Source organism: Hippocampus zosterae, chromosome 13, assembly GCF_025434085.1.
Source record: "Hippocampus zosterae strain Florida chromosome 13, ASM2543408v3, whole genome shotgun sequence".
In the NCBI taxonomy this organism is placed as follows: Eukaryota; Metazoa; Chordata; class Actinopteri; order Syngnathiformes; family Syngnathidae; genus Hippocampus; species Hippocampus zosterae.
Window position 1 is genome coordinate 2,317,090 of NC_067463.1, and position 22,326 is coordinate 2,339,415.

The 22,326-nt window shown below is 44.4% G+C and overlaps 2 protein-coding genes across 4 annotated transcripts in view; one reads left to right on the top strand and one right to left on the bottom strand.

Moving 5' to 3' along the window:
• The window catches only part of zmp:0000001082 (integrin alpha-D), a 57,060-nt gene extending 47,051 nt beyond the window's left edge, over window positions 1-10,009 (top strand). Inside the window, exons 23-30 of one of the 2 annotated variants that reach the window (XM_052083841.1) lie at window positions 6,935-7,010; window positions 7,286-7,393; window positions 7,477-7,518; window positions 7,597-7,722; window positions 7,810-7,926; window positions 8,010-8,075; window positions 8,170-8,280; window positions 8,368-10,009. In XM_052083841.1, coding sequence (XP_051939801.1) covers window positions 6,935-7,010; window positions 7,286-7,393; window positions 7,477-7,518; window positions 7,597-7,722; window positions 7,810-7,926; window positions 8,010-8,075; window positions 8,170-8,280; window positions 8,368-8,553 — 832 coding nt within the window. In that variant the 3' untranslated portion in view covers window positions 8,554-10,009. Of the gene's footprint in view, window positions 1-6,934; window positions 7,011-7,285; window positions 7,394-7,476; window positions 7,519-7,596; window positions 7,723-7,809; window positions 7,927-8,009; window positions 8,076-8,169; window positions 8,281-8,367 lie in introns of those variants that run through there. The other variant, XM_052083842.1, reaches the window with a different exon arrangement.
• A 7,149-nt stretch (window positions 10,010-17,158) lies between these two features.
• LOC127612995 (sodium channel and clathrin linker 1-like) overlaps window positions 17,159-22,326 on the bottom strand; it is a 30,538-nt gene continuing 25,370 nt past the window's right edge. For both annotated transcript variants that reach the window (XM_052083872.1, XM_052083871.1), the window contains exons 17-18: window positions 17,418-17,513; window positions 17,159-17,213 (exon numbers count right to left, since the gene is read on the bottom strand). In XM_052083872.1, coding sequence (XP_051939832.1) covers window positions 17,166-17,213; window positions 17,418-17,513 — 144 coding nt within the window. In that variant the 3' untranslated portion in view covers window positions 17,159-17,165. The remainder of the gene's footprint in view (window positions 17,214-17,417; window positions 17,514-22,326) is intronic.

The following is a 22,326-nucleotide window of genomic DNA, read 5'->3' on the forward strand; positions in this document are numbered from 1 at the left end:
TGCCATGTTAATGTGTTCGATTAATATTTTATCCCACAGAACTATCTTGTCATGTAAGCCTGAATTACAGTATCAGTACTATTCTCTAACATCATTAATTGCAATGGTATTTTCTGATCCTTTTTTTTTTTAATAACAGATGGACAATCCCACTGAAGATGGTGATTATTCTGACTCAAGTCTTTTTGGATCAGATGAGGAATACAAACCAACTAAGACATCCTCTGAGTCGAGTGATGACGAGGAGATATTCCATCCAAAGGTAGAAAAATTGTTCTCTTATGATACATCCAGTGAAGACTCTACAAGTCATCAGACATATGAAGCAGAGGAGCACAGTCATGTCTGCAATTCGTAAAGAAGGTAACCCATTAACCTATGTAAAAACAAAAGATGAGCAAAGAAGATCCTTCTTTAACCATAAAAGCATTTACAAAAAGGGAAGGCAAACGAGTTTGGCACAGAAGTCATTATTGCTTCTACTGTGGCCAATCAAATTTAAAGATGGCAAGTCAATTGGAAAGGAAACATAAGGAATCACAAAATAAATTCTGTGGGGGGGTTTGTGAACACATAACAAAGGAACAAACTACACAATCAACTCTGAGATGGTCCAGTCTCCTACAAAAGGAAAGATGACAGAAGTACAAACGAGCACGAAAGCAACACATTCTACCCGTATGTAATCAACTCTTTTCACGCGTAGCAAGTCTACTCCTGTAGCGTTCACACGTCCCATTTAATATCGGTGCTGCCCCGCATACTAGCATTTACTCCAGAGTAAATGTTTAAACCACCTCCTGAGCAGGGTTACATTTGCTCCGTTTTAAGCTGTTTTCAGGGGCTACACTGGTGTAACTTTGTACGTGGCAACGCTCGACATGGGGGCAGTCGGCTTTTGGGTTGGGGGGGGGGGGGCAGAATGGATGAATGGACATGTCAAGAGTTTTAATTTCTCCATATTTTGTTCCGGTCAGTTGTCACGCAGTATGAGGAACATATATAAATTATATTTAATCCTTGTGTATTTTTAGCCGTTATAAATCAAATGTTTCTTGGGGGAAATAATGCGGCGTAAATTCACTCTAGCACCTAAAGCACAATGAAATGACATACAACAAAAATTTCTACTGTACAATATTACACGATCGATTACAGCATTGTTTTGGGTATTTTTGTATTTAGATTCATGTTCTTACCATTTCATGTATCAAATGCATTGCCCACACTGGACAATGTAATCTATCAATATAAAAGTTGTTTTTCGAAACCCCTGCTATTCGCGTTCAATAGAGACCAGGCTCGTTCACTGGCTGCCACTGGAATGCACTTGAAGGGGGAAGATAATTTATGGATGATGGTTATTTTGAATCGGGAATCAGTATTTTATTTCTGCCAAATATTTGCATTGGTCTAACAAAATTTAATTATGTCGGTTGGTTCACACTGACTAGCATGAAATCATACAAGATGTTCTTGTAACATACCTTTCAAATGTTATATGTTGCCCAGTAAATCTTCTCTATTCTTAATGGAAGCACGAACTTGTATTTAATACATAATACAATGATTTGCATGTCATGTTCAACCTCTATTTAATTGGCTACACTACTATGTTGGAATTGATGGCTGCAACACGTTCCAAACAAGCTGGGACAAGGTGGTTTTGGATGCAGTGCTCTCTGATAGGTCGAAGGTCATGGCCTTTGAATGTTATCTGTTTTTGGCCTTGCCGCTTACATGCACTGATTGGTCCAGATTCTCTGAACCTTTTGATATTATGGACCAAAGATGACGTAATCCCTCAATTCCTTGCAATTATACGTTGTGAAACTCTGTCCTTCAACGATTCAACTTGTGGTGACCCTCACCCAATCTTTGCTTGTGAATTCAGGATAGCTACTTTTTGACCCAATCATGGCACCCACCCATTCACAGTTAGCCTGTTCACCGGTGGGATGTGACAAACAGGGGTTTGATGAGCATTTCTCAACATTATTTTTTTTGCTCGCTGTTCCATCTTTTATGGAACGCATTACAGCCATTAAATTCTAAGTTAAATATTATTGGAAAAAATTTAATGTACCAATTTGAACATTGAATGTTGTCTTGTCTTTGTAATGCTTCACTTAAATATAGGTTGGACATGATTTGCAAATCATTGTATTCTGTTTTGATTGATGAGCATAATGTCCCAATTTCACTGGAATTGGGTTACTAAATGAATGCCTTGATAGCATATTTTTGTTCAACACTGATTTAGTAAAATGTGTCACTTTGTTCTCCTTTTCATGTGGTGGTATCGACCTTTAGCCCCAAAAAGGGAAAAGCATCTCTCCAAAAGAGGGAAGACTGAATTGGATGGTAAGCTTTGGATGAGGAACTATATCTCTTTTTTCATAATTTAACCAGTTAAAATGCATGCAACGTATTTGACAATGAGTGTCAAATCAGGGATGTCCCATTTCATTGCAGATTCGAGTCCAGGCGGGGACCCTGGCGGTCCGATCCTTGGCTGCAGAAGCTAGCTCTTGGGACATGGAATGTCACCTCTCTGGCAGGGAAGGAGCCCGAGCTGGTGTGTGAGGCAGAGAATTTCCGACTGGATATAGTCGGACTTGCCTCCACACACAGCCTGGGTTCTGGTACCAGTTCTCTCGAGAGGGGTTGGACTCTCTTCCACTCTGGAGTTGCTCACGGTGAGAGGTGCAGAGCAGGTGTGGGCATACTCATTGCCCCCCGCCTCAGTGCCTGTACATTGGGGTTCACACCGGTAGACGAGAGGGTTGCCTCCCTCCGCCTTCGGGTGGGTGGACGGGTCCTGACTGTTGTTTGTGCATATGCACCAAACAGCAGCTCAGCATACCCACCCTTTTTGGAGTCCTTGGAGGGTGTGCTGGAGAGTACTCCTGCTGGGGACTCCATTGTTCTGCTGGGGGACTTCAATGCTCACGTGGGCAATGACAGTGATACCTGGAGGGGCGTGATTGGGAGGAACGGCCCCCCCGATCAAAACCCGAGTGGTGTTTTGTTATTGGACTTCTGTGCTCGTCACGGATTGTCCATAACGAACACCTTGTTCAAACATAAGGGTGTCCATATGTGCACTTGGCACCAGGACACCCTAGGCCGCAGTTCGATGATCGACTTTGTAGTTGTATCATCGGATTTGCGGCCGCATGTTCTGGACACTCGGGTGAAGAGAGGGGCGGAGCTGTCAACTGATCACCACCTGGTGGTGAGTAGGCTCCGATGGTGGGGGAAGATGCCGGTCCGTCCTGGCAGACCCAAACGTATAGTGAGGGTTTGTTGGGAGCGTCTGGCGGAATCCCCTGTCAGAAGGAGTTTCAACTCCCACCTCCGACAGAGCTTTTCCCATGTTCCGGGGGAGACGGGGGACATTGAGTCCGAGTGGACCATGTTCCGTGCCTCTATTGTTGAGGCGGCCAATCTGAGTTGTGGCCGTAAGGTGGTTGGTGCCTGTCGTGGCGGCAATCCCCGTACTCGCTGGTGGACACCAGCAGTAAGGGATGCCGTCAAGCTGAAGAAGGAGTCCTATCGAGCCTTTATGGCCTGTGGGACCCCAGAGGCAGCTGACGGGTATCGACTGGCCAAGCGGACCGCGGCTTCGGTGGTCGCCGAGGCAAAAACCCGAGCGTGGGAAGAGTTCGGTGAGGCCATGGAAGCGGACTTCCGGACGGCTTCGAGGAAATTCTGGTCCACCATCCGACGTCTCAGGAGGGGGAAGCAGTGCACCACTAACACTGTGTACAGTGGGGATAGGGCGCTGCTGACTTCGACTCGGGACGTTGTGAACCGGTGGGCAGAGTACTTCGAAGACCTCCTCAACTCCACCAACACGCCTTCCTTGGAGGAAGCAGAGCCTGGGGACTCTGAGGTGGGCTCTCCTATCTCTGTGGTTGAAGTCACCGATGTGGTTAAAAAGCTCCTCGGTGGCAAGGCCCCAGGGGTGGATGAGATCCGCCCGGAGTTCCTCAAGCCTCTGGATGTTGTGGGGCTGTCCTGGTTGACACGCCTCTGCAACATCGCGTGGTCAACAGGGAGAGTGCCTGTGGATTGGCAGACCGGGGTGGTAGTCCCTCTTTTTAAAAAGGGGGACCGGAGGGTGTGTTCCAACTACAGAGGGATCACACTCCTCAGCCTCCCTGGTAAGGTCTATTCAGGGGTGCTGGAGAGGAGGGTCCGTCAGGAAGTCGAGCCTCCAATTGAGGAGGAGCAGTGTGGTTTTCGTCCCGGCCGTGGAACAGTGGACCAGCTCTACACCCGTAGCAGGGTCCTTGAGGGTATGTGGGAATTCGCCCAACCAGTCTACATGTGTTTTGTGGACTTGGAGAAGGCGTTTGACCCTGTCCCTCGGGGAGTTCTGTGGGGGGTGCTTCGTGGGTATGGGGTACCGAACCCCCTGATACGGGCTGTTCGGTCACTATACCACCGATGTCAGAGTTTGGTTCGCATTGCCAGCAGTAAGTCGGAATCGTTTCCAGTGGGGGTAGGACTCCGCCAAGGCTGCCCTTTGTCGACGATTCTGTTCATAACCTTTATGGACAGAATTTCTAGGCGCAGCCGAAGCGTTGAGGGGGTCAGTTTTGGGGGCCTCAGTATTACATCCCTGCTTTTTGCAGATGATGTGGTGCTGTTGGCTCCTTCAAACGGGGCTCTCCAACTCTCACTGGAGCGTTTCGCAGCCGAGTGTGAAGCGGTTGGGATGGAAATCAGCACCTCCAAATCTGAAACCATGGTCCTCGGTCGGAAAAGGGTGGAGTGCCCCCTCCGGGTCGGGGAGGAGATCTTACCCCAAGTGGAGGAGTTCAAGTATCTTGGGGTCTTGTTCACGAGTGGGGGTAGGAGGGAGCGGGAGATCGACAGGCGGATCGGTGCAGCGTCTGCTGTGATGCGGACGTTGTATCGGTCTGTCGTGGTGAAGAAGGAGCTGAGCCAAAGGGCAAAGCTCTCAATTTACCGGTCGATCTACGTCCCAACCCTCACCTATGGTCACGAGCTATGGGTCGTGACCGAAAGAACGAGATCCCGGATACAAGCGGCTGAAATGAGTTTTCTCCGCAGGGTGTCCGGGCTCTCCCTTAGAGAAAAGGTGAGAAGCTCATTCATCCGGGAGGGGCTCAGAGTCGAGCCGCTTCTCCTCCACATCGAGAGGAGCCAGATGAGGTGGCTTGGGCTTCTGATTCGGATGCCTCCTGAGCGCCTCCCCGGTGAGGTGTACCGGTCATGACCCACCGGGAGGAGACCCAGGACACGCTGGAGAGACTATGTCACCCAGCTTGCCTGGGAACGACTCGGGATCCCCCGGGGAGAGCTGGAAGAAGTAGCTAGGGAGAGGGAAGTCTGGGCTTCCCTGCTAAAGCTGTTGCCCCCGCGACCCGGCCCCGGATAAGCGGTAGATGATGGATGGATGGAAAAAACCTTACACTCAAAGAGCAGGCAAAATCTAAATGGGAGAAAAAGACAAGTACTTTTATTTTTTTTACGTATAAAATCCACATTGTAAAGCTATCACAAGGTGGTCTTTGTGAGTATCATTAAATTGCAATTGTCATCATATTTAGGGTCTCCCAGAGCAAATTTGAGGAGACCATGGAATGAAGAAGAAAAGGCTGCTGTGGAAAAACACCTGGGGAGACTTATAAAAGGGTGTCAAGCAAGAACAATGCACTGACTGCAAAATGAAAGAGCCGCAGGCCTTGGCTCAAAGAACCTGTAAAGACGTAAAGAACTTCAAGAAAAGATTTGCTTCTCGAGTTCTTCATTTTTAAATTTAAATTTTCTTGCTGGAGTATTTTTTTTTAAATTCTTTTCTGCTCTTCCTGAGCAGTGTTGTTAAAAATGTTCTACTTCAGGTGAGATTTAATGTTGACATGTACTTATAAAGTTTTACAATATATTTGATTTAGTTCCGTAAATTAATTGGCCAAAGCATGGGTCACTTTTATTGTAGTAGTAATTGTACAGCAATCAATCGGTTCAAGTTGTGATTGATATATAATGTATAAATGAGGAACTCTGCTTATCTTAAGTTGAAACTATCAAATTATTCATAAAACAGACTACTCACACTTTTTAAAATTAAAATACAAAATGTCTGCTGTGTAATTGCAGGTTAATAAGAGAGGAAAAACTCTGAAGGCCATACCAAAAGTTGATTTGTATGCTTAACTGCAACAAAACCAAAAAAGATAAGATATTTTAACCAAAGTCACAACAGGAGTGAGGACTTTGAATGTGCCCATTCAGAGTCCTCACTCCTGCTATGATTTCAGTTTCAAGTCTACTTTTTATTGCTCTGTTTTTTAAAGAAGTTGAAGTGGGGAAAGTAGTTGGGGTGACATCTAGTGTACAAATCTAAGACTAGTTCCTCTCTAAACCTATCAGAAAGGGTGGTCCTCACTCCCTATCTGGAGTTACCCGGACCTCACAAATATAGTCTTACAGGAATGTGTGTGTGTGTGTGTGTGTGTGTGTGTGTGTGTGTGTGTGTGTGTGTGTGTGTGTGTGTGTGTGTGTGTGTGTGTGTGTGTGTGAACTGTATGTCTTCACATTTAAATTGTCTCCAACACCTTAAGAGGTTATGAAATTTAAGCGACTAACTCTTGATAATGCAAAGCTAGGAACTGAGTCATTATTGGTCATAAAGCATGATCCACATCATAAAACGGGAACAAAACAACAAGATGTGTAAAACTGTGATCTGGCCAAGCCCTACTTTAACTTATAAACGTTTTTCAGGAGCATTTGTTTGCCAAATAATTCCATCAATATTTCTTCAGAATGTCGATGACTTCAGTTTTAAAATTAAGGGGTTGTATTTTTTTTTTATTATTATGAGAAAAAAATGGGAGGGTGTTTCCAAACTTTTGACTGGTACATGGTAATTTATTTTTTGTGTTGTTCTGTTTAGGAAAGAGGAAACCACCACTTATCTGAACTTCACAGAAGAGGACTCAGACCCCAAAAGAATGGTCATCATATATAAGGTGAAATCAATCATTTGACTTTATGTGTGTGGCATAGGCGCTCATCTGTTTAAACAGAAGCCGGCGATGGCGTATGGTCATTTGACAACAAGTACTGTGCTTTGCAAATTAACACAGCTAAGATCAGAAGTGATTATTTGCTATTATCACTTGCTACGGGCAGTTTGATAACTTTAGAGGTGCAGGCAAACGGTTCAGACTTTCAGGCGTCTATCGACACTAGGATATCAATCTCATTTGCAAGTCCTCATTTAAAACACACTCACTCATGGCAGGTGGATAACCCGGGCTGGAAGGCTTTTCCTGTCAACGTCTCACTGAGCTTTCCAACTCAACTCCAGTACAACTTTGAAATGGAAAATTATCAAGTCTTTGTACAACAGGTAACTTTCATAACACCGCCATAAAACCCGAGCGTCGTCCAAATGCTTACATCAATTGCCATTCCGTCTCATCTTTTATTAAGAACAAAACTCAGTGCAAAAACAACACTGGAATTCATTCTGAAGTAAGTCCGATCAGTATCACAGTTGTTGTTACGAATTGTTCAATGGCACAGATTTGTTTATTCATTGATTTATTTCAGTATTGTTCAGCAGAAAAACACTGCAAAATCATTCAGTGTGATAATGTGATGCTGGAAAAGGAATCTTCCACTGAGTTTGTATTCTCCGGAGACATACAATTTAACGATTTTAAAGAGCGTGCACAGGTAAGGTGGAATTTCTTGCACGCGCTCACACAAACAAGCGATGCTAAATGCGTCTCAACCGGCAATTGTTATACCCCCGCTCCGCAGAATAAAGCGTTTCTGAAAAGATATACTGGAGAGAGTGCAGAGGTAAAGTTCAAAAGCATGATCCACATTGATTATGACAAACACCGATATGTGCTGGATTCTTCTCATGAACGAGAGGTAGGTTCAACTCAATCCGGCTCCAATGAAATGCTTTCGACTCCATGCAAATAATGTCCAAATGTTCCAACTGTGACGCAAAGAATAAAGGACTGGCACATGAAAAGGGGGACGCCATGTGGAAAGAGAGCAATCCCACAACAAAATTGGTATGTTTTACTATACAGATTTTACCGAAACAAAACAAGAAAAAAAAACCTGATCATTTCACAAAAGTAATCATTGTATTTAAACTGTCAACAGAGTGAAGTTCACGTCGAGTTCATTATTTCGCCTGATACACAGTTCATAATTTTAACGGGAACTGGACTCGGACTTTCACTTTTGATTCTCGTGACGTGCATCATGTACAAGGTGAGTGCTAATTTGTGAATGTCACTCCAAACGAGTGGTTGATTCGACTCAGGTTTATCCTCTCGCTTTTTTGTTTTATGAACAAAGCTGGGATGCTTTAAGAGAAAAACAGTCCAGTATTATCAAGAGCAAGAAGAGGAGGCTGCCCATCAGATGGGAACTGCTGCTCAGGACAACGGCCTTGCCAGCCAGCCCGCGCGCGAACCGCTCGCTGAGGAAAAAACACTTCTTGAAGACAAGCAGTCGGCTGACACAGAGGCAGCCCTGGAATAAATGACCATGATGGGATTCATACGCTCGAGCAAAATTTATGGACATAGACGACGACACTGTCGAGAGAACAGTGCGATGATACACTGTCAATTATTTGAGTGATTTACGGTTGACTATTTGATGTGGATGGGGGTTCATACTGGCTGCATTTTGTCTTAGTGAATGTTTTTTTCTCAACATCAGCTACAGGGTGTGTTGTGGATCTGCTGAGGATGTCAAATGCCAAATCTGCTATTACAACAAAATGGAGGTATTCACAGGACGTCATCGTCACTTTCAAACTTTGTGCTAACTACTGTGAACGGCTGAGGCAGGTCAAGAAAAAACAAAGAACAAACGCAGGGGTCATCAGTCAGAAGGAGTCATCTTGCATCATGACAACGCAAGGCCTCACACAGCAGCCCAAACGGTGCAGACCGTCAACGAGCTGGGCTGGGAATTGTTCCTTCATCCCCTTTGCAGCCCAGACTTTGCCCCTTCAGACTTTCACCTGTTTGGTCCCTTAAAAATGTTCACGAAAGCCACAAAGTTTGAAAGTGACAATGTCAAAAGTGTTGTGAGTGGCTGACTGAGACATTGGTCCAAAGATGTTTAAACTGAGGGAATATGGAAGTTTGTGCAGATGGGAAAAGAGTGTGACAGTGCTGGGAGGCTATGTTAAAAAAAAGAAACAAAAGTAAGCTATCTGTGTTGGAATTCCTTATACCAAAAAGAAAATCACCTTATTTATTGATAGCCTCATATATTAATCCTGTTGGCTTCATTGAGCTGCAGCTGTGGTATTTTGTAGTTCACCCGTGACCCCACGCACTGCATGGTGATAGAAAGGGCAAGATAGCATATTTTTTTTGGGGGGGGGGATCAGCATGTCTGGGCTCCCCTTTACAGATAGTGTGAGTAGCGTGGCTCTCTGAGAAATAACCAACTGAGGTGACTCGGCGGTGTGTTTTGGATACGTCCCTTGTGTATTTGGCATGTTCAACTGAAAGACAGTCTCGGGGCAGACGGTGGGCACACCGGAGGGATAACATCTCACAACAGTCTTGGCTACACTGTGTCCCCCGAGGAACAACAGGAGGAAGTGGCTTAACCCTGGAGAACCCAAGAACCCTTTTCTTCTTTGGAAAATGAGGAATTATACGTTAAATGACTGATATATGTTCACTGAACACCAAAATATGTGGGGGGGGGGGGGGTCAAATAGTCAATGCTTTCATCCTAATTTAAGATTAGGGCCAAATTTGACCCTTTGGGATTTAAGGGTAGCATTTGAGTAGCAGAATTTATAGGGGCCAAATCTGACCCCGTGGGTTCTCCAGGGTTTTAAGACAAGGAGGTCTGGAGATCGGTCAGCCTCCTGGCCCTGCAGAATTAACAGTGATGAGTGAAGAATGTTCGATGGACTGATTGCACAAAGTCAAGAAAGATTTGTCATTCATTAAAAAATGTATTTTGATGCTGGTCAATCATTCCACAAGGGGAAATTCCAGTTTTACAGCAGCAATGTGCAATATAGTAAGCAAGCATAAATCTAAAACAAACACATAGGGCAGTCAAAATCTTCTGTTGGATTTATTATTGTTTAGTAATCATACATTCACGTATTATTCGGTTGATTCTCGTGTCGTCATTTTATGCTCGCAATGAAGAATGCTTCTGCCTGTCAGTATAGTTTGATTTTGCTTGCAAAGAAGAACGCTCATGCTTGCAATCATTAGTTGGCTTTGCCTGCAATGAAGAACGCTTATGCTTTCAATAAAGATTTATCCTTTATTATTTACTCACATCTATAATCATTATATGTTCTTCATTATGTGCTCACTTTTGCTTGCTGTACCGTGTGAGAAGTTAGGGTCGCAACCACCTTTCCGAGGACGTGGCTGGGAAGAGATAACTGTTAAGACTAAACAGCGAGCAAGGCTGAACCGTGAATGGAGACATCAACACCAGCTGCAACGGGATGTTTATGTCTATTTGCACACATGTACGTAAATTGCACTCACATACACACACATAGTCAAACAAGTTCAGTGTGTGTTCAACAGCCCCCACCCTTTAGGTTGGACACACCTATGTAGTAGCTTTTCCCAATAAATGAGGAGGTGAAGGGGGAGATCGTTAGGGTTACGTGTGGAGAACTGAAACCGACCGCTTCTCCTCTTTCCCTCCTGGTACCAGAATCGAGTCTCCTGTCTCCTCCTTTTGGTTATTCCTGAGTGTCAATTTGGACCAACCTGACATTTTTGGGGGCTCGTCCGGGATCGCAACATACCTGACGCCTCCAGACGCTGAGTCGACGGCCAGGAAGACCGTGGCCACGGCAAAGACACCCTTTCTGGGACTGGGTTTCGGCTCCTCGTCTGGGGGCTGAGGGTTGAAGCGAATCCCAGAGGAGAGAGGACTACTCTTGGTAAGTAGGGCGGCGGTGTCCTGTACGTACTTAAACTCCGCATCGACACTCGAGGAGTGTTTGCGCGCCGGGTTTGTAAAGACGGAGGTCGGGGTCTTTAAACCTGTTTTCAATTGAAACACTCTCAGGGCAGGTGTTGTAGTTTGGTTCGAACGCCTGGTTCGAGACCCTGTGTGAGCCTGAGAGGGGTTTGTTGAGAAGGAACTCTTTCAACGGTGATTGAGTGTTTGCGCGCCGGCAAAAAGACGAGGTCTTTTTAAGCCGCAAAGCCCTGAGCCATACTAGTCCCTATCAGGCATACAGACCGTGCAAGTCTCTAAACTGATGAGGGCGACGGTGTCCTGCACGTGCTTAAACTCCGTGTGTAAATAATGTGTGTTAAACCCCGGGTATAAATAAGATAAGATATCCTTTATTCGTCCCACAGTGGGGACATTTATAATAATAATGTCTATATAGTGCGTTACCTCTGGTCAAGGTAATAGGATAAAACCAAATTAAATGCGCATAAATGTATGACTGTGTAACTGTGTGAGTGGAGGTTCGCTACCTCATCTGAACAGGACATTTGTTGTGGCAACTGTCTGAGGAAGCAGAGGCAAGAATTTCCCGCCACCTTGGTGGTAGAAGGTTGGAAATTACCTCAGTCGGAGAAATTGCCACCCTGTTCAAGGGAATAGTCAGCCTAGTTACCCTAGGTAAATCGCTGACTCTAAACAAAAAATTCTCAAATTCTCAAAGTTCCACCCCCTAATTCGCAAATGGGGGTTCATAATAGTAAGACCGTGGAGAGAGGTGATCCCAAAAAGAAGTTAACATGTAAGGACTGGAGATTCATAGAGAGCCAATGTCCTTCGAAGATAAAACATTTAGATACATGGATAGAAAAATACACCACCGTTATATCCGACTCTTCCGACATCTCCTCCTTTTCCACCATCCTCTCCACCCTCTTACAGAGGGGGCCATCCGATGGCCACCAGGGGAAAAGGAGATTTGGGAGTGGAATTTTCAAAAAATTGGAGTAGTGTTTTTTCCCCTGCTGCGACGAAGGTTGACTCATCCGGGAGTGAGGTACGAGACGCTTTTCCCATGATTGAAGTTGCAAATCCAGACATAAAAGATGAGTCGCCTGTCATTCTTGTTTATAGAACATGGACACAAGAAGATGTAAAAAAAGCCGTAGACGGCATTACATCACATAAAATTGACGTGGTACAATTTGTCCAGGAAATGGAGGATCTGCGAAAATCATATCATCTAAATGGAGCTGAGGAGCAACAAGTTTGGATGGCGGCTTGTTTGACAGTAAACTGATGGTGTATACTGTATCGATATTTGGATGCAGTGAAGTCTTCTCGCGGATGACAACATTAAAAGTTTGGATGTGCTTAACTTGGTTGTGAGCGGTAGTAAGGTGAATATTTTGGTTTGTCTGTGGGGTTGTGTCTGCGAATATGTGTTGGATTAGTCTTTGCGTGTGGGTGTGTAGATATGCGTGACTCTTGGCGCGACTCATGGAGTCTTGTTTGTTTTGTTTTCTGGCTTTTGCAGTGTAGAAGGTTTGTATGGCATCTATTATAATTACCGGTACTTGTAATTGAAACTGTTTTTATTATAATTCCTAACACCACTTCAGCTTCATAATTTCAACCGGCGCTACATGAAGTATGTGTAAATCAGGTAAAGAAATAAAATGGTTGAGTATGGGTGTGGTGACACAGAGAGTTTTGGATACTTATAGTGGGTGACAGGCAAGTGAAAATATTGATGGTGAGACGTAAGGTGATGATGGAAGTTGAGTATGTTGAGAATAAAGAAAGGCACGGGCAGGTGAGGTTTGACACAGTGATGCTACGAATGAGGAGGTCACCGTGTGTTTAGGTTGAAAAGGGCCGGAAGGTCACAAGATGCTTAGATGGTTGTTTGTAAGTCGTAAACAGTGGACGTGTGTGGGACGTTGTTAACTTTCTGGGAGGAGTTAGAATGTGTAAGTATACAGTGAAGGCCTTGATCTGGATGATTTGTGAATGTTAATGTCTGTGGGTTTCAGTTATCTTCGTTTCAGAATAATTTACAATTGGCTTCGTTAACTTAGTATGACTGCACGCTTTAAGGTCAGTGGCATTTTTGAGTATCACGCACCCTAGGTGGTGTTTACCAAAGACAGTTGTGGCATAGATAAGCCTTTTGGCAGCAGTGTATGGTGTGAACTCTGCATGCTGGAAGAGTGCTAGAAAAAAAAAAAAACAAAGGGATGAGCTGTTGCACACTAGCATGACGTTTTTTTGTTGCATGGTTGGCATTTATTTTGTGTGTCTATGTTGTTATGTCGATCCCCTTTAACGCTGGAAAAATGCACAGTGCTTAACCGTGCTGCTTTGTTGTGGCTTCCTGATGGGTGTTTGTTTGTTTGTTTGTTTGTTTGTTTGTTTGTTTGTTTGTTTGTTTGTTGGAATGTGAACAGGTAATAGTGATTTGAGAGGTTGTAGGAGGATGTACAACAAACTCATCTCATCTTATCTCCCGTTTTTGTGTGTGTTGATTTGTTTCATATTAATATTTTAGGGGGGACTTGCTGGCTAGCAGCAACGTGATAACGTTTTGGGTTCAGTTCACTTCTGTTTTATATGCGGCAACAAATTGGGCAGTGAACCCAAACTTCTTATTTGTGTCATGGATTATCTCACGCATTGGCAGGGGGAATGGTGTCTCTGGTTCGGAAACATGATACAACCTATGGTTTTAACCAATGTTGGAATACGGTACATTTTGAACTACATCTCCATTTCAGATAATGTAGAGGGTTTTCGTTGAATTAATGAGGGGGTTTGGTTGAGGCTTTTCCAAAATGGGTCGAAAATTGATAAAATGGAATGCATGTTTCACATTTTATTTGAGACACTATTGCTCCTGCCATCCACAATCTGCAGGATTGGTAGCAAGTCTGAAAGTATATGGTTAAAATTCAATTAAAGAAATTGAATTGAAATTGAATTGACTTATATGTTAATATTACGAGAATGGTGTTTTCTTCTTTGTTCGAAATATTGTTTGGGAGACTAAATATATTATTGATAATTTCTACAAAATTGTGAACTAGGAAATTAAGCTGATTCGGTAGACAATATGTGAGAATGTTTTGAATGAAAAAAAAATGAATTGAGATTGCCGTAGGACGATTGTGCTTTTTCACAGCAGGTTCCAGCAGACATGGCTCTGATTCGAAACATGAAAAACAAACATTGTGTTTCTTTGAAGTGTTGATGACCACACCGTTTGATGGACATTGTGAGAAGGTCATCTCGACAGAAACATCCACTGAGGAAGGTGAGCGAAGTCCGGTGACGCGATGGGCACAGTATTTTAGTTACTGGGAACATCAAACGACCGGCGGAAGAAGTTTCAAGACACCTTTGCACTCATTTAGGGTGTGTTTCTGTCGACATGCTAGAATATCAGTGGTGGTATGTCATTTCCTGTTATATGATCACACTAACACATGGTCGACTGTTCTCCTTTTTTATATGGTATTTGTGCTCTCCTTTAGCACATGTGAATGGGGATGTATTTTTTTAATAAACTACATTTTGCGAATAGATCTAGACCAGGGGTGTCAAACTCATCTTTGAGGCCGCTTTGGGGTTACACCTTACTTCGATGGGCCGGTACGACGGAGAAATTTGATTAAATGGTTATATTTTATGATATATCAGAAATACAATGATGAAATTATTTGCTAACAACTACACATGGATGAATTGTGCCAATTCTGAAGCCAGTCATATTTTGTTCGATTATTGTTTGGTTGAGTGTTTTAACAGGTAACAAAATTATCACAAAATCTCGACATTATTCATATAGAATTTGGGCATTTCGGTACAGATTTTAGCAGGGTTTATGGCAGTTGATGCGCGTCAATTGCTTTCACGGGCCACATAAGTACATGGGGTTTCGACTTTGACACCTGTGATCTAGATGATCTGGGGAAGGGAAATGACGAAACACATTGCGGCACAAATTGTTGTATACTTTTTTGTTTTGGTGGCAAAAGTATTTTATTTATAATCGATCTAGTCGATCTCATTATGAAAATAAAAAATAAAAATTGAGAAGTGAACACACCATGAGTGGTAGAAAAGAGCACAACTTTTTTATTTGGGTTTGTTTTGGAGATTGAAGTGATTTGTGTACTGTGCTCCTGTGGTGATGTTGCTCGGCTGAAATTGAATTTATAACCGTTTTTTGATTTATTTCTAGTTCAAATGGTGCATTGATTTGGTCGTAATGGTTCAGATATGGATTTTAAATACATTTCTTAGGTGATTTTATGCGTTTACGATCTTTTCTTTGGTGGTAAAAGGAAAAAGGAAAACGACCCGACGGTGATGTAGTTATTCTCTGCAGAAAGTTGAGCTATTTTTCATTCTTTTGTTATTTTATTTTTATTTTATGTTACTGCGGATACGGTGTGATGAAGTAGTGTACTTCTAATGATTTTGAAGGCAAATTATGGTTATCGCAGGCGAGTGTTTTTCATTTTCTGGTGTCTGCGCATTGGTATCACTGCTTTTGCCAGTAACTGTGTTTCCATCAACAGCGGAGGATATACAGGGGGCTGCGTTATCGTCGATGACGGAGAGTAGCCTTCTCCGGTTCCGGCGTGACGCCTCCTGGAGGGATGGCGATCCCACCTATATAGACGCAATTGGGGTTCCTCGTGGCGTGCCAGATGAGTATAAGTTGGTTAACCAGATTGCTGCCGGTTGGGAATCCATTTTCATTTGGGTTACCCCTAATAAGAATGTTGATGGGATCAACTACCTCCACTACAACGTCCAGAGGCTCGGAAATTTTACTGAAGAAGCCGTCTTGGCTATAAAAGAGCAATTGGCGGCCACCTCCCTGATGGCGTTTTAGAACCGCATCGCGGTTGATATGCTCTTGGCAGAGACCAATGGAGTATGTGCGATGTTTGGTGACCAGTGTTGTACGTTCATACCTAACAACACCGCGCCTGATGGCGCCCTCGCCAAGGCCATTGGAGGCCTCCGCACCCTGACTCGCCAAATAAGGGCCCATTCCGGCGTGAATACGTCCTTCTGGGCGGAGTGGTGGCATAAGGCCTTTGGAGAGTACAAGGATTTGGTGTTTTATGTACTAATCTCTTTTGCTCTTTTTGCAGCTGTCTTGACGTTGTGTGGATGCTGTTGCATTCCCTGTATCAGAGTGCTGCTTATCCGGCTTATTACTACGGCTGTCTCGCCCACGACGTCTAAAGTGAATGAGATGTATCCTCTGTTGTTGTTTGATGGCAGTGATTCTGGTGTTGATTATGCCTCTTCGGATGATGACGTGATTTCGCTTCGGCGTCAGGGGGTCATAGATGGTTTTTAGTCGTTTTGCTCCCTGCCCCTGGGTGTAACTATGTTTGCGTGTGTGGCATTGACTCCACTGAATAAAGACCGTCGGGAAGGTTCTGTGTGATGATACGTGCAAATGTAGGATGAACGGGGGGAATGTTGGATTTATTATTGTTTAGTAATCATACATTCACGTATTATTCGGTTGATTCTCGTGTCATCATTTTATGCTCGCAATGAAGAATGCTTCTGCCTGTCAGTATAGTTTGATTTTGCTTGCAAAGAAGAACGCTCATGCTTGCAATCATTAGTTGGCTTTGCCTGCAATGAAGAACGCTTATGCTTTCAATAAAGATTTATCCTTTATTATTTACTCACATCTATAATCATTATATGTTCTTCATTATGTGCTCACTTTTGCTTGCTGTACCGTGTGAGAAGTTAGGGTCGCAACCACCTTTCCGAGGACGTGGCTGGGAAGAGATAACTGTTAAGACTAAACAGCGAGCAAGGCTGAACCGTGAATGGAGACATCAACACCAGCTGCAACGGGATGTTTATGTCTATTTGCACACATGTACGTAAATTGCACTCACATACACACACATAGTCAAACAAGTTCAGTGTGTGTTCAACAGCCCCCACCCTTTAGGTTGGACACACCTATGTAGTAGCTTTTCCCAATAAATGAGGAGGTGAAGGGGGAGATCGTTAGGGTTACGTGTGGGGAACTGAAACCGAACGCTTCTCCTCTTTCCCTCCTGGTACCAGAATCGAGTCTCCTGTCTCCTCCTTTTGGTTATTCCTGAGTGTCAATTTGGACCAACCTGACATCTTCCTTATGCAGCCTCAAAGTTGTTCATTCGCTTGGATGTCAAAACGGACAGCTGTGGAGAAAATAATTATTGGCATCAATATAAATTTGGATCATAGGCGGATAGTTTCAGAATAATTAGATGTCATAATCGCGTCTTGGCCTCATACATGACTATGAATGATGGCAAAATATCACATGATGCAAGGGCAGCTGAAGGACATAAAATACAGAAGGGGTGCTTTGTCGTTCAGATGTCACACTGCGGATGTCGTACCTGTTGTGGGGCAGTTGCAGCCCTTTGTTCAGCATGGTTCAATCGCCTCTGGAGGCTACTTGACATCTCTTGATACTCTGCTAGCTGACTCTCATACTGCACACACATCAAAGTAGAAGAGCGAAAGGAGGGATACAATATTAGCGTCTGGGCCACATCTCTCACTCCATCCTCCTCGACAGACTCTCCTCCATTGGCATCACCAGCATCCCCCTCTCCTGGTTCCGCTCCTATCTTTCTGACCGCACCCAGTTTATCCAGCTCAAACGTTTTAGATCTCACCCCTTTCCCCTCACTTCAGGTGTTCCTCAGGGTTCTGTCCTTGGCCCATTGCTATTTCTAATCTATCTTCTTCCCATGGGTAATATCTTCAGGAAACATCACATTCATTTTCATTGCTACGCGGATGACACCCAGCTCTACATCTCTACCAAACCTAATACCATACTTCCACCATCCTCCCTAACTAACTGCCTGCAGGAATTAAAATCTTGGTTCACCTCAAATTTCCTCAAACTGAATAGCAATAAAACTGAATTCCTCCTTATTGGCACTAAATCCAATCTAAACAAAATGAACAATTTCTCTATTCCCTTCGAAAGCTCTTCCATCTCCCCCTCCCCTCAGGTCAAGAGTCTGGGTGTCATCCTTGATAGCACCCTCTCCTTCACCTCACATATCAACCACATCACTCGTTCTGCATATTATCATCTTCGAAACATCCACCGGCTCCGCTCTTCTCTCACTCCTCAGTCCACTGCTATACTTGTACACACCCTCGTCACCTCGCGACTCGATTACTGTAATTCCCTTCTGTTTGGTCTCCCTCAAAAAACCCTCCATAAGCTTCAGCTGGTCCAAAATTCAGCCGCCCGCATTATCACACTCACGCCATACATAAACCATATTACACCTGTCCTTCAACATCTCCACTGGCTTCCCATTTTACACCGCATTCAATATAAAATCCTGCTACTCACATTCAAATCCATTCATGACCTAGCCCCTCCATACCTATCTGACCACATCCATATTCCTACACCTGTCCGCTCTCTTCGTTCCTCCTCCTCTGTCCTCCTCTCTGTCCCCCCTGCTCGCCTCGTCACCATGGGAAATAGAGCCTTCAGTCGCTCTGCTCCCCAGCTATGGAACTCACTCCCCGCTGACCTTCGTAATACAGCCTCATTAACACATTTCAAAACCCGCCTCAAAACACATCTGTTTCGACAAGCCTATTCACTCAGACCATAAAGCCATTATTTTATTTATTTATTTTGTTGTATTTTTTTCTTATCTTATTTGATGTAGTTTTTTAACATTGTACTCGTGATTTTAACTGCTTGTTGTAAGGTGTCCTTGAGTTTCTAGAAAGGCGCCCACAAATAAAATGTATTATTATTATTATTATTATTATTTAAAGGCACATCCACAAAAAAAAGTGTACGTGTGTGTGTGTGTGTGTGTGTGTGTGTGTGTGTGTGTGTGTGTGTGTGTGTGTGTGTGTGTGTGTGTGCGTGCGTGCGTGCGTGCGTGTCTGTGTGAGTGTATGCATGTGCACGCAAGAGAGAGATTTCCAGTTTCATTGTGCTTCATCCCCCCAAAAAAATCTGTTCATTTAAGTTCTCTTTCATTGTGTTTCATTAAGTAAAGTTTAACTTTAATTACAATACATTTGTTGGATTCAGTTCTGGGCGGCACTGTGAGTTTTTCTTTCATTATTGTAGGGATGCAGGGGCGTGGTGGCAGTCAAGACTTTCGGGAAAATCACGAATGGCTGGTCAAGGCCGAGTTGAGCTGGGGTGTTTTTTTTTTTTGCTTGTTTGTTTGCTTTTGTGTCAGCCCTAGTTCCAATATATTTTAGAATGCATACAGCCAAATGTATGCACAGCCGCTTATTGTACACACGGGTGGCTGAACACGACTCAGCGGCAGACACGCGTTTATGCTTCGTCAAATAGTCGCTTTTGTTTAAACAATAATTTCAGGAAAGAGGCAGACTGAAAACCCTGAGGGTATCGCATCTCACACCCAAAACTCCCAGGGTGTGTGCATGTGTGTGTGTGCGCATAATAGATATTCATGCCATCTTTTTTTTTCAACATAGATTACCTACATAGTATTAAGAACACAAGAGTTGTTATCATTATTATGATTATTCATTCATTCATCTTCCGAGCCGCTTGATCCTCACTAGGGTCGCGGGGGGTGCTGGAGCCTATCCCAGCTGTCTTCGGGCAGTAGGCGGGGGACACCCTGAATTGGTTGCCAGCCAATCAGAGGGCACACAGAGACGAACAACCATCCACGCTCACACTCACACATAGGGACAATTTAGAGTGTTCAATCAGCCTGCCATGCATGTTTTTTTGAAATGTGGGAGGAAACCGGAGCACCCGGAGAAAACCCACGCAGGCCCGGGGAGAACATGCAAACTCCACACAGGGAGGCCAGAGCCGGAATCGAACCCAGTACCTCTGCACTGTGAAGCCGACGTGCTAACCACTGGACTACCGGGCCGCCTATTATGATTATACATATAATAATAATACATGATATTTGTAAGCACCTTTCATAACACTCAAGGACACTGTACAACCAAGAGCAATAATAAAACACAGATAAAATAATAAATAAAGAAAGATTTAAGGCGGGTAGGCAAGTCTGAATAGGTGGGTTTTGAGCTGGGTTTTGAATATGGAAAGAGAGTCAATATTACGAATGTTGGGAGGAAGTGAGTTCCAGAGTTTGGGGGCAGAGCGACTGAAGGCTCTGCACCCCATTGTACTGAGACGGCAGAGGGTAGAGAAAGGTGGAGGGAGGATGAGGACCTGAGTGAGCAAGAGGGAATGGAGATTTGAAGAAGATCTGACAGATAGGGGGGCGCAAGGTTATGGATGGCTTTGAATGTATAGAGAAGTAATTTGAAGTTGATTCTAAGTTTGACAGGAAGCCAGTGGAGCTGTCGGAGGATGGGGGTGATATGATGGAAGGAGGGGGTTCTCGTGATGATAAGGGGTGCTCAATTCTGAACAAGGTTGAAGTTTATGGAGGAATTTTTGATGGACACCGAAGAGGAGTGAGTTGCAGTAGTCAATACGGGAAGTGACGAGACTGTGAACAAGGATAGCGGTGGTGTGAGGAGTGAGTGAGGGACGGAGGCGGTTTATATTGCGAAGGTGGAAATGAGCGGACCGGGTAATGTTATTGATGTGGGAGTGAAAGGATAGTGAACTGTCAAGGATGACACCCAGACTCTTCACCTGGGGGGAAGGAGATATAGTGGCATTATCAATTATGAGGGAGAAACTGTCGGCTTTGTTGAGAGTGGATTTGGTACCGACGAGTAGGAGTTCAGTTTTATTGCTGTTTAGCTTGAGGAAATTATGGGTGAACCAAGATTTGATTTCTGAGAGACAGTGAGAGAGGGATGAGGGTGGGAGTGAAGCGTCGGGCTTGCTGGAAAGATAGAGCTGGGTGTCATCCGCAAAGCAGTGAAAGTGTAAGCCAAATTTGCGGAAAATGTTTCAGAGCGAAAGGAGGTCGACAATGAAGAGGGGCGGACCTAGGACAGAACCCTGGGGAACACCAGAAGAAACAGGGAGGGATTGTGAAGTAAAAGAATCAAGTTGAATGAACTGAGAGTGGCCAGTGAGATATGAGTGGAACCAACATAGAGGGGTGTTGGTGATGCCTATGGTAGAGAGTCTGTTGAGGAGGATGGGGTGAGAGATTGGGTCGAAGGCTGCACTCAGGTCAAGGAGGATGAGGATGGAGATTAGGCCAGAGTCTGCTGCCATGAGAAGATCGTTTGTGATTTCTATGAGGGCTGTTTCAGTACTGTGACTGGGACGGAAGCCGGACTGGAATTGTTCATAAAGACTATTGTCGGTGAGGTGGGAGTGAGAGGCGACAGTTTTCTCCAGAATTTTCGAAATTAAGGGAAGATGGGAAATGGGGCGTAGGTTATTGAAGTCATTGGGATCTGAACCGTTTTTTTTCAGGAGTGGGGTGACAGCTGCAGTTTTGAAGAGCACAGGAACAATTCCAGTCGACAGAGAGGAATGGATAATGGCTGAGATGAAGGGAAGCAGAGAGGGTAGGCAGGATTTGACCAGAACTGTGGGGAGGGGATTGAGCTGACAGGAGGAAGTCTTGGATTTAATGATGAGGTCTGAAATTAATGAGATGGGGGTGTTCAAAAGAAGAGAACAGTTTGCAAGGGGTGAGAAGGACAGAGGAGGGGAAAGGTACAGAGGAGCCCAGATGCTGGTGGATTCTGTTGATTTTTTTCATTGAAAAAGAGAAGTGCGTTGCAGGTGTCACGGGAATAAAAGTGAGGTGGTAGGGAGTCAGGGGGTTGAGTGATTCTGTTCCAAAGGGAAAAGAGAGTCTTAGTATTTCCAGCATTGGAGCAGATGAGTCCGGAGTAGTAATGTGATTTTGCTTAAGAGATGGAATCCTTGTAGAGGGATAGTTGAGCTGCATAGATGTCCTTGTGAGCAGTGAGGCCGGTTTTCCTATAAAGTCTCTCAAGCTGCCGAGCTTGGGATTTCAAGGAACGGAGATGAGGGGTGAACCAAGGGGCAGACCGAGTAAAAAGGACAGAGCGGGACTTGACAGGGGCGAGCGTATTGAGGAGGCTGGTGAGACCAGAGTTATATGGGAAAACCAAATCATCAGGAGTGGAATCAATGTCCGGAGTCAGGGTGGTCAGCCATGCAGTGAGAGAGTCAATGTTAATGTCTTTTATATTACGGTAAATGATGGTCCGGGGCGGCCCGGTAGTCCAGTGGTTAGCGTCGGCTTCACAGTGCAGAGGTACCGGGTTCGATTCCAGCTCCGGCCTCCCTATGTGGAGTTTGCATGTTCTCCCCGGGCCTGCGTGGGTTTTCGCCGGGTGCTCCGGTTT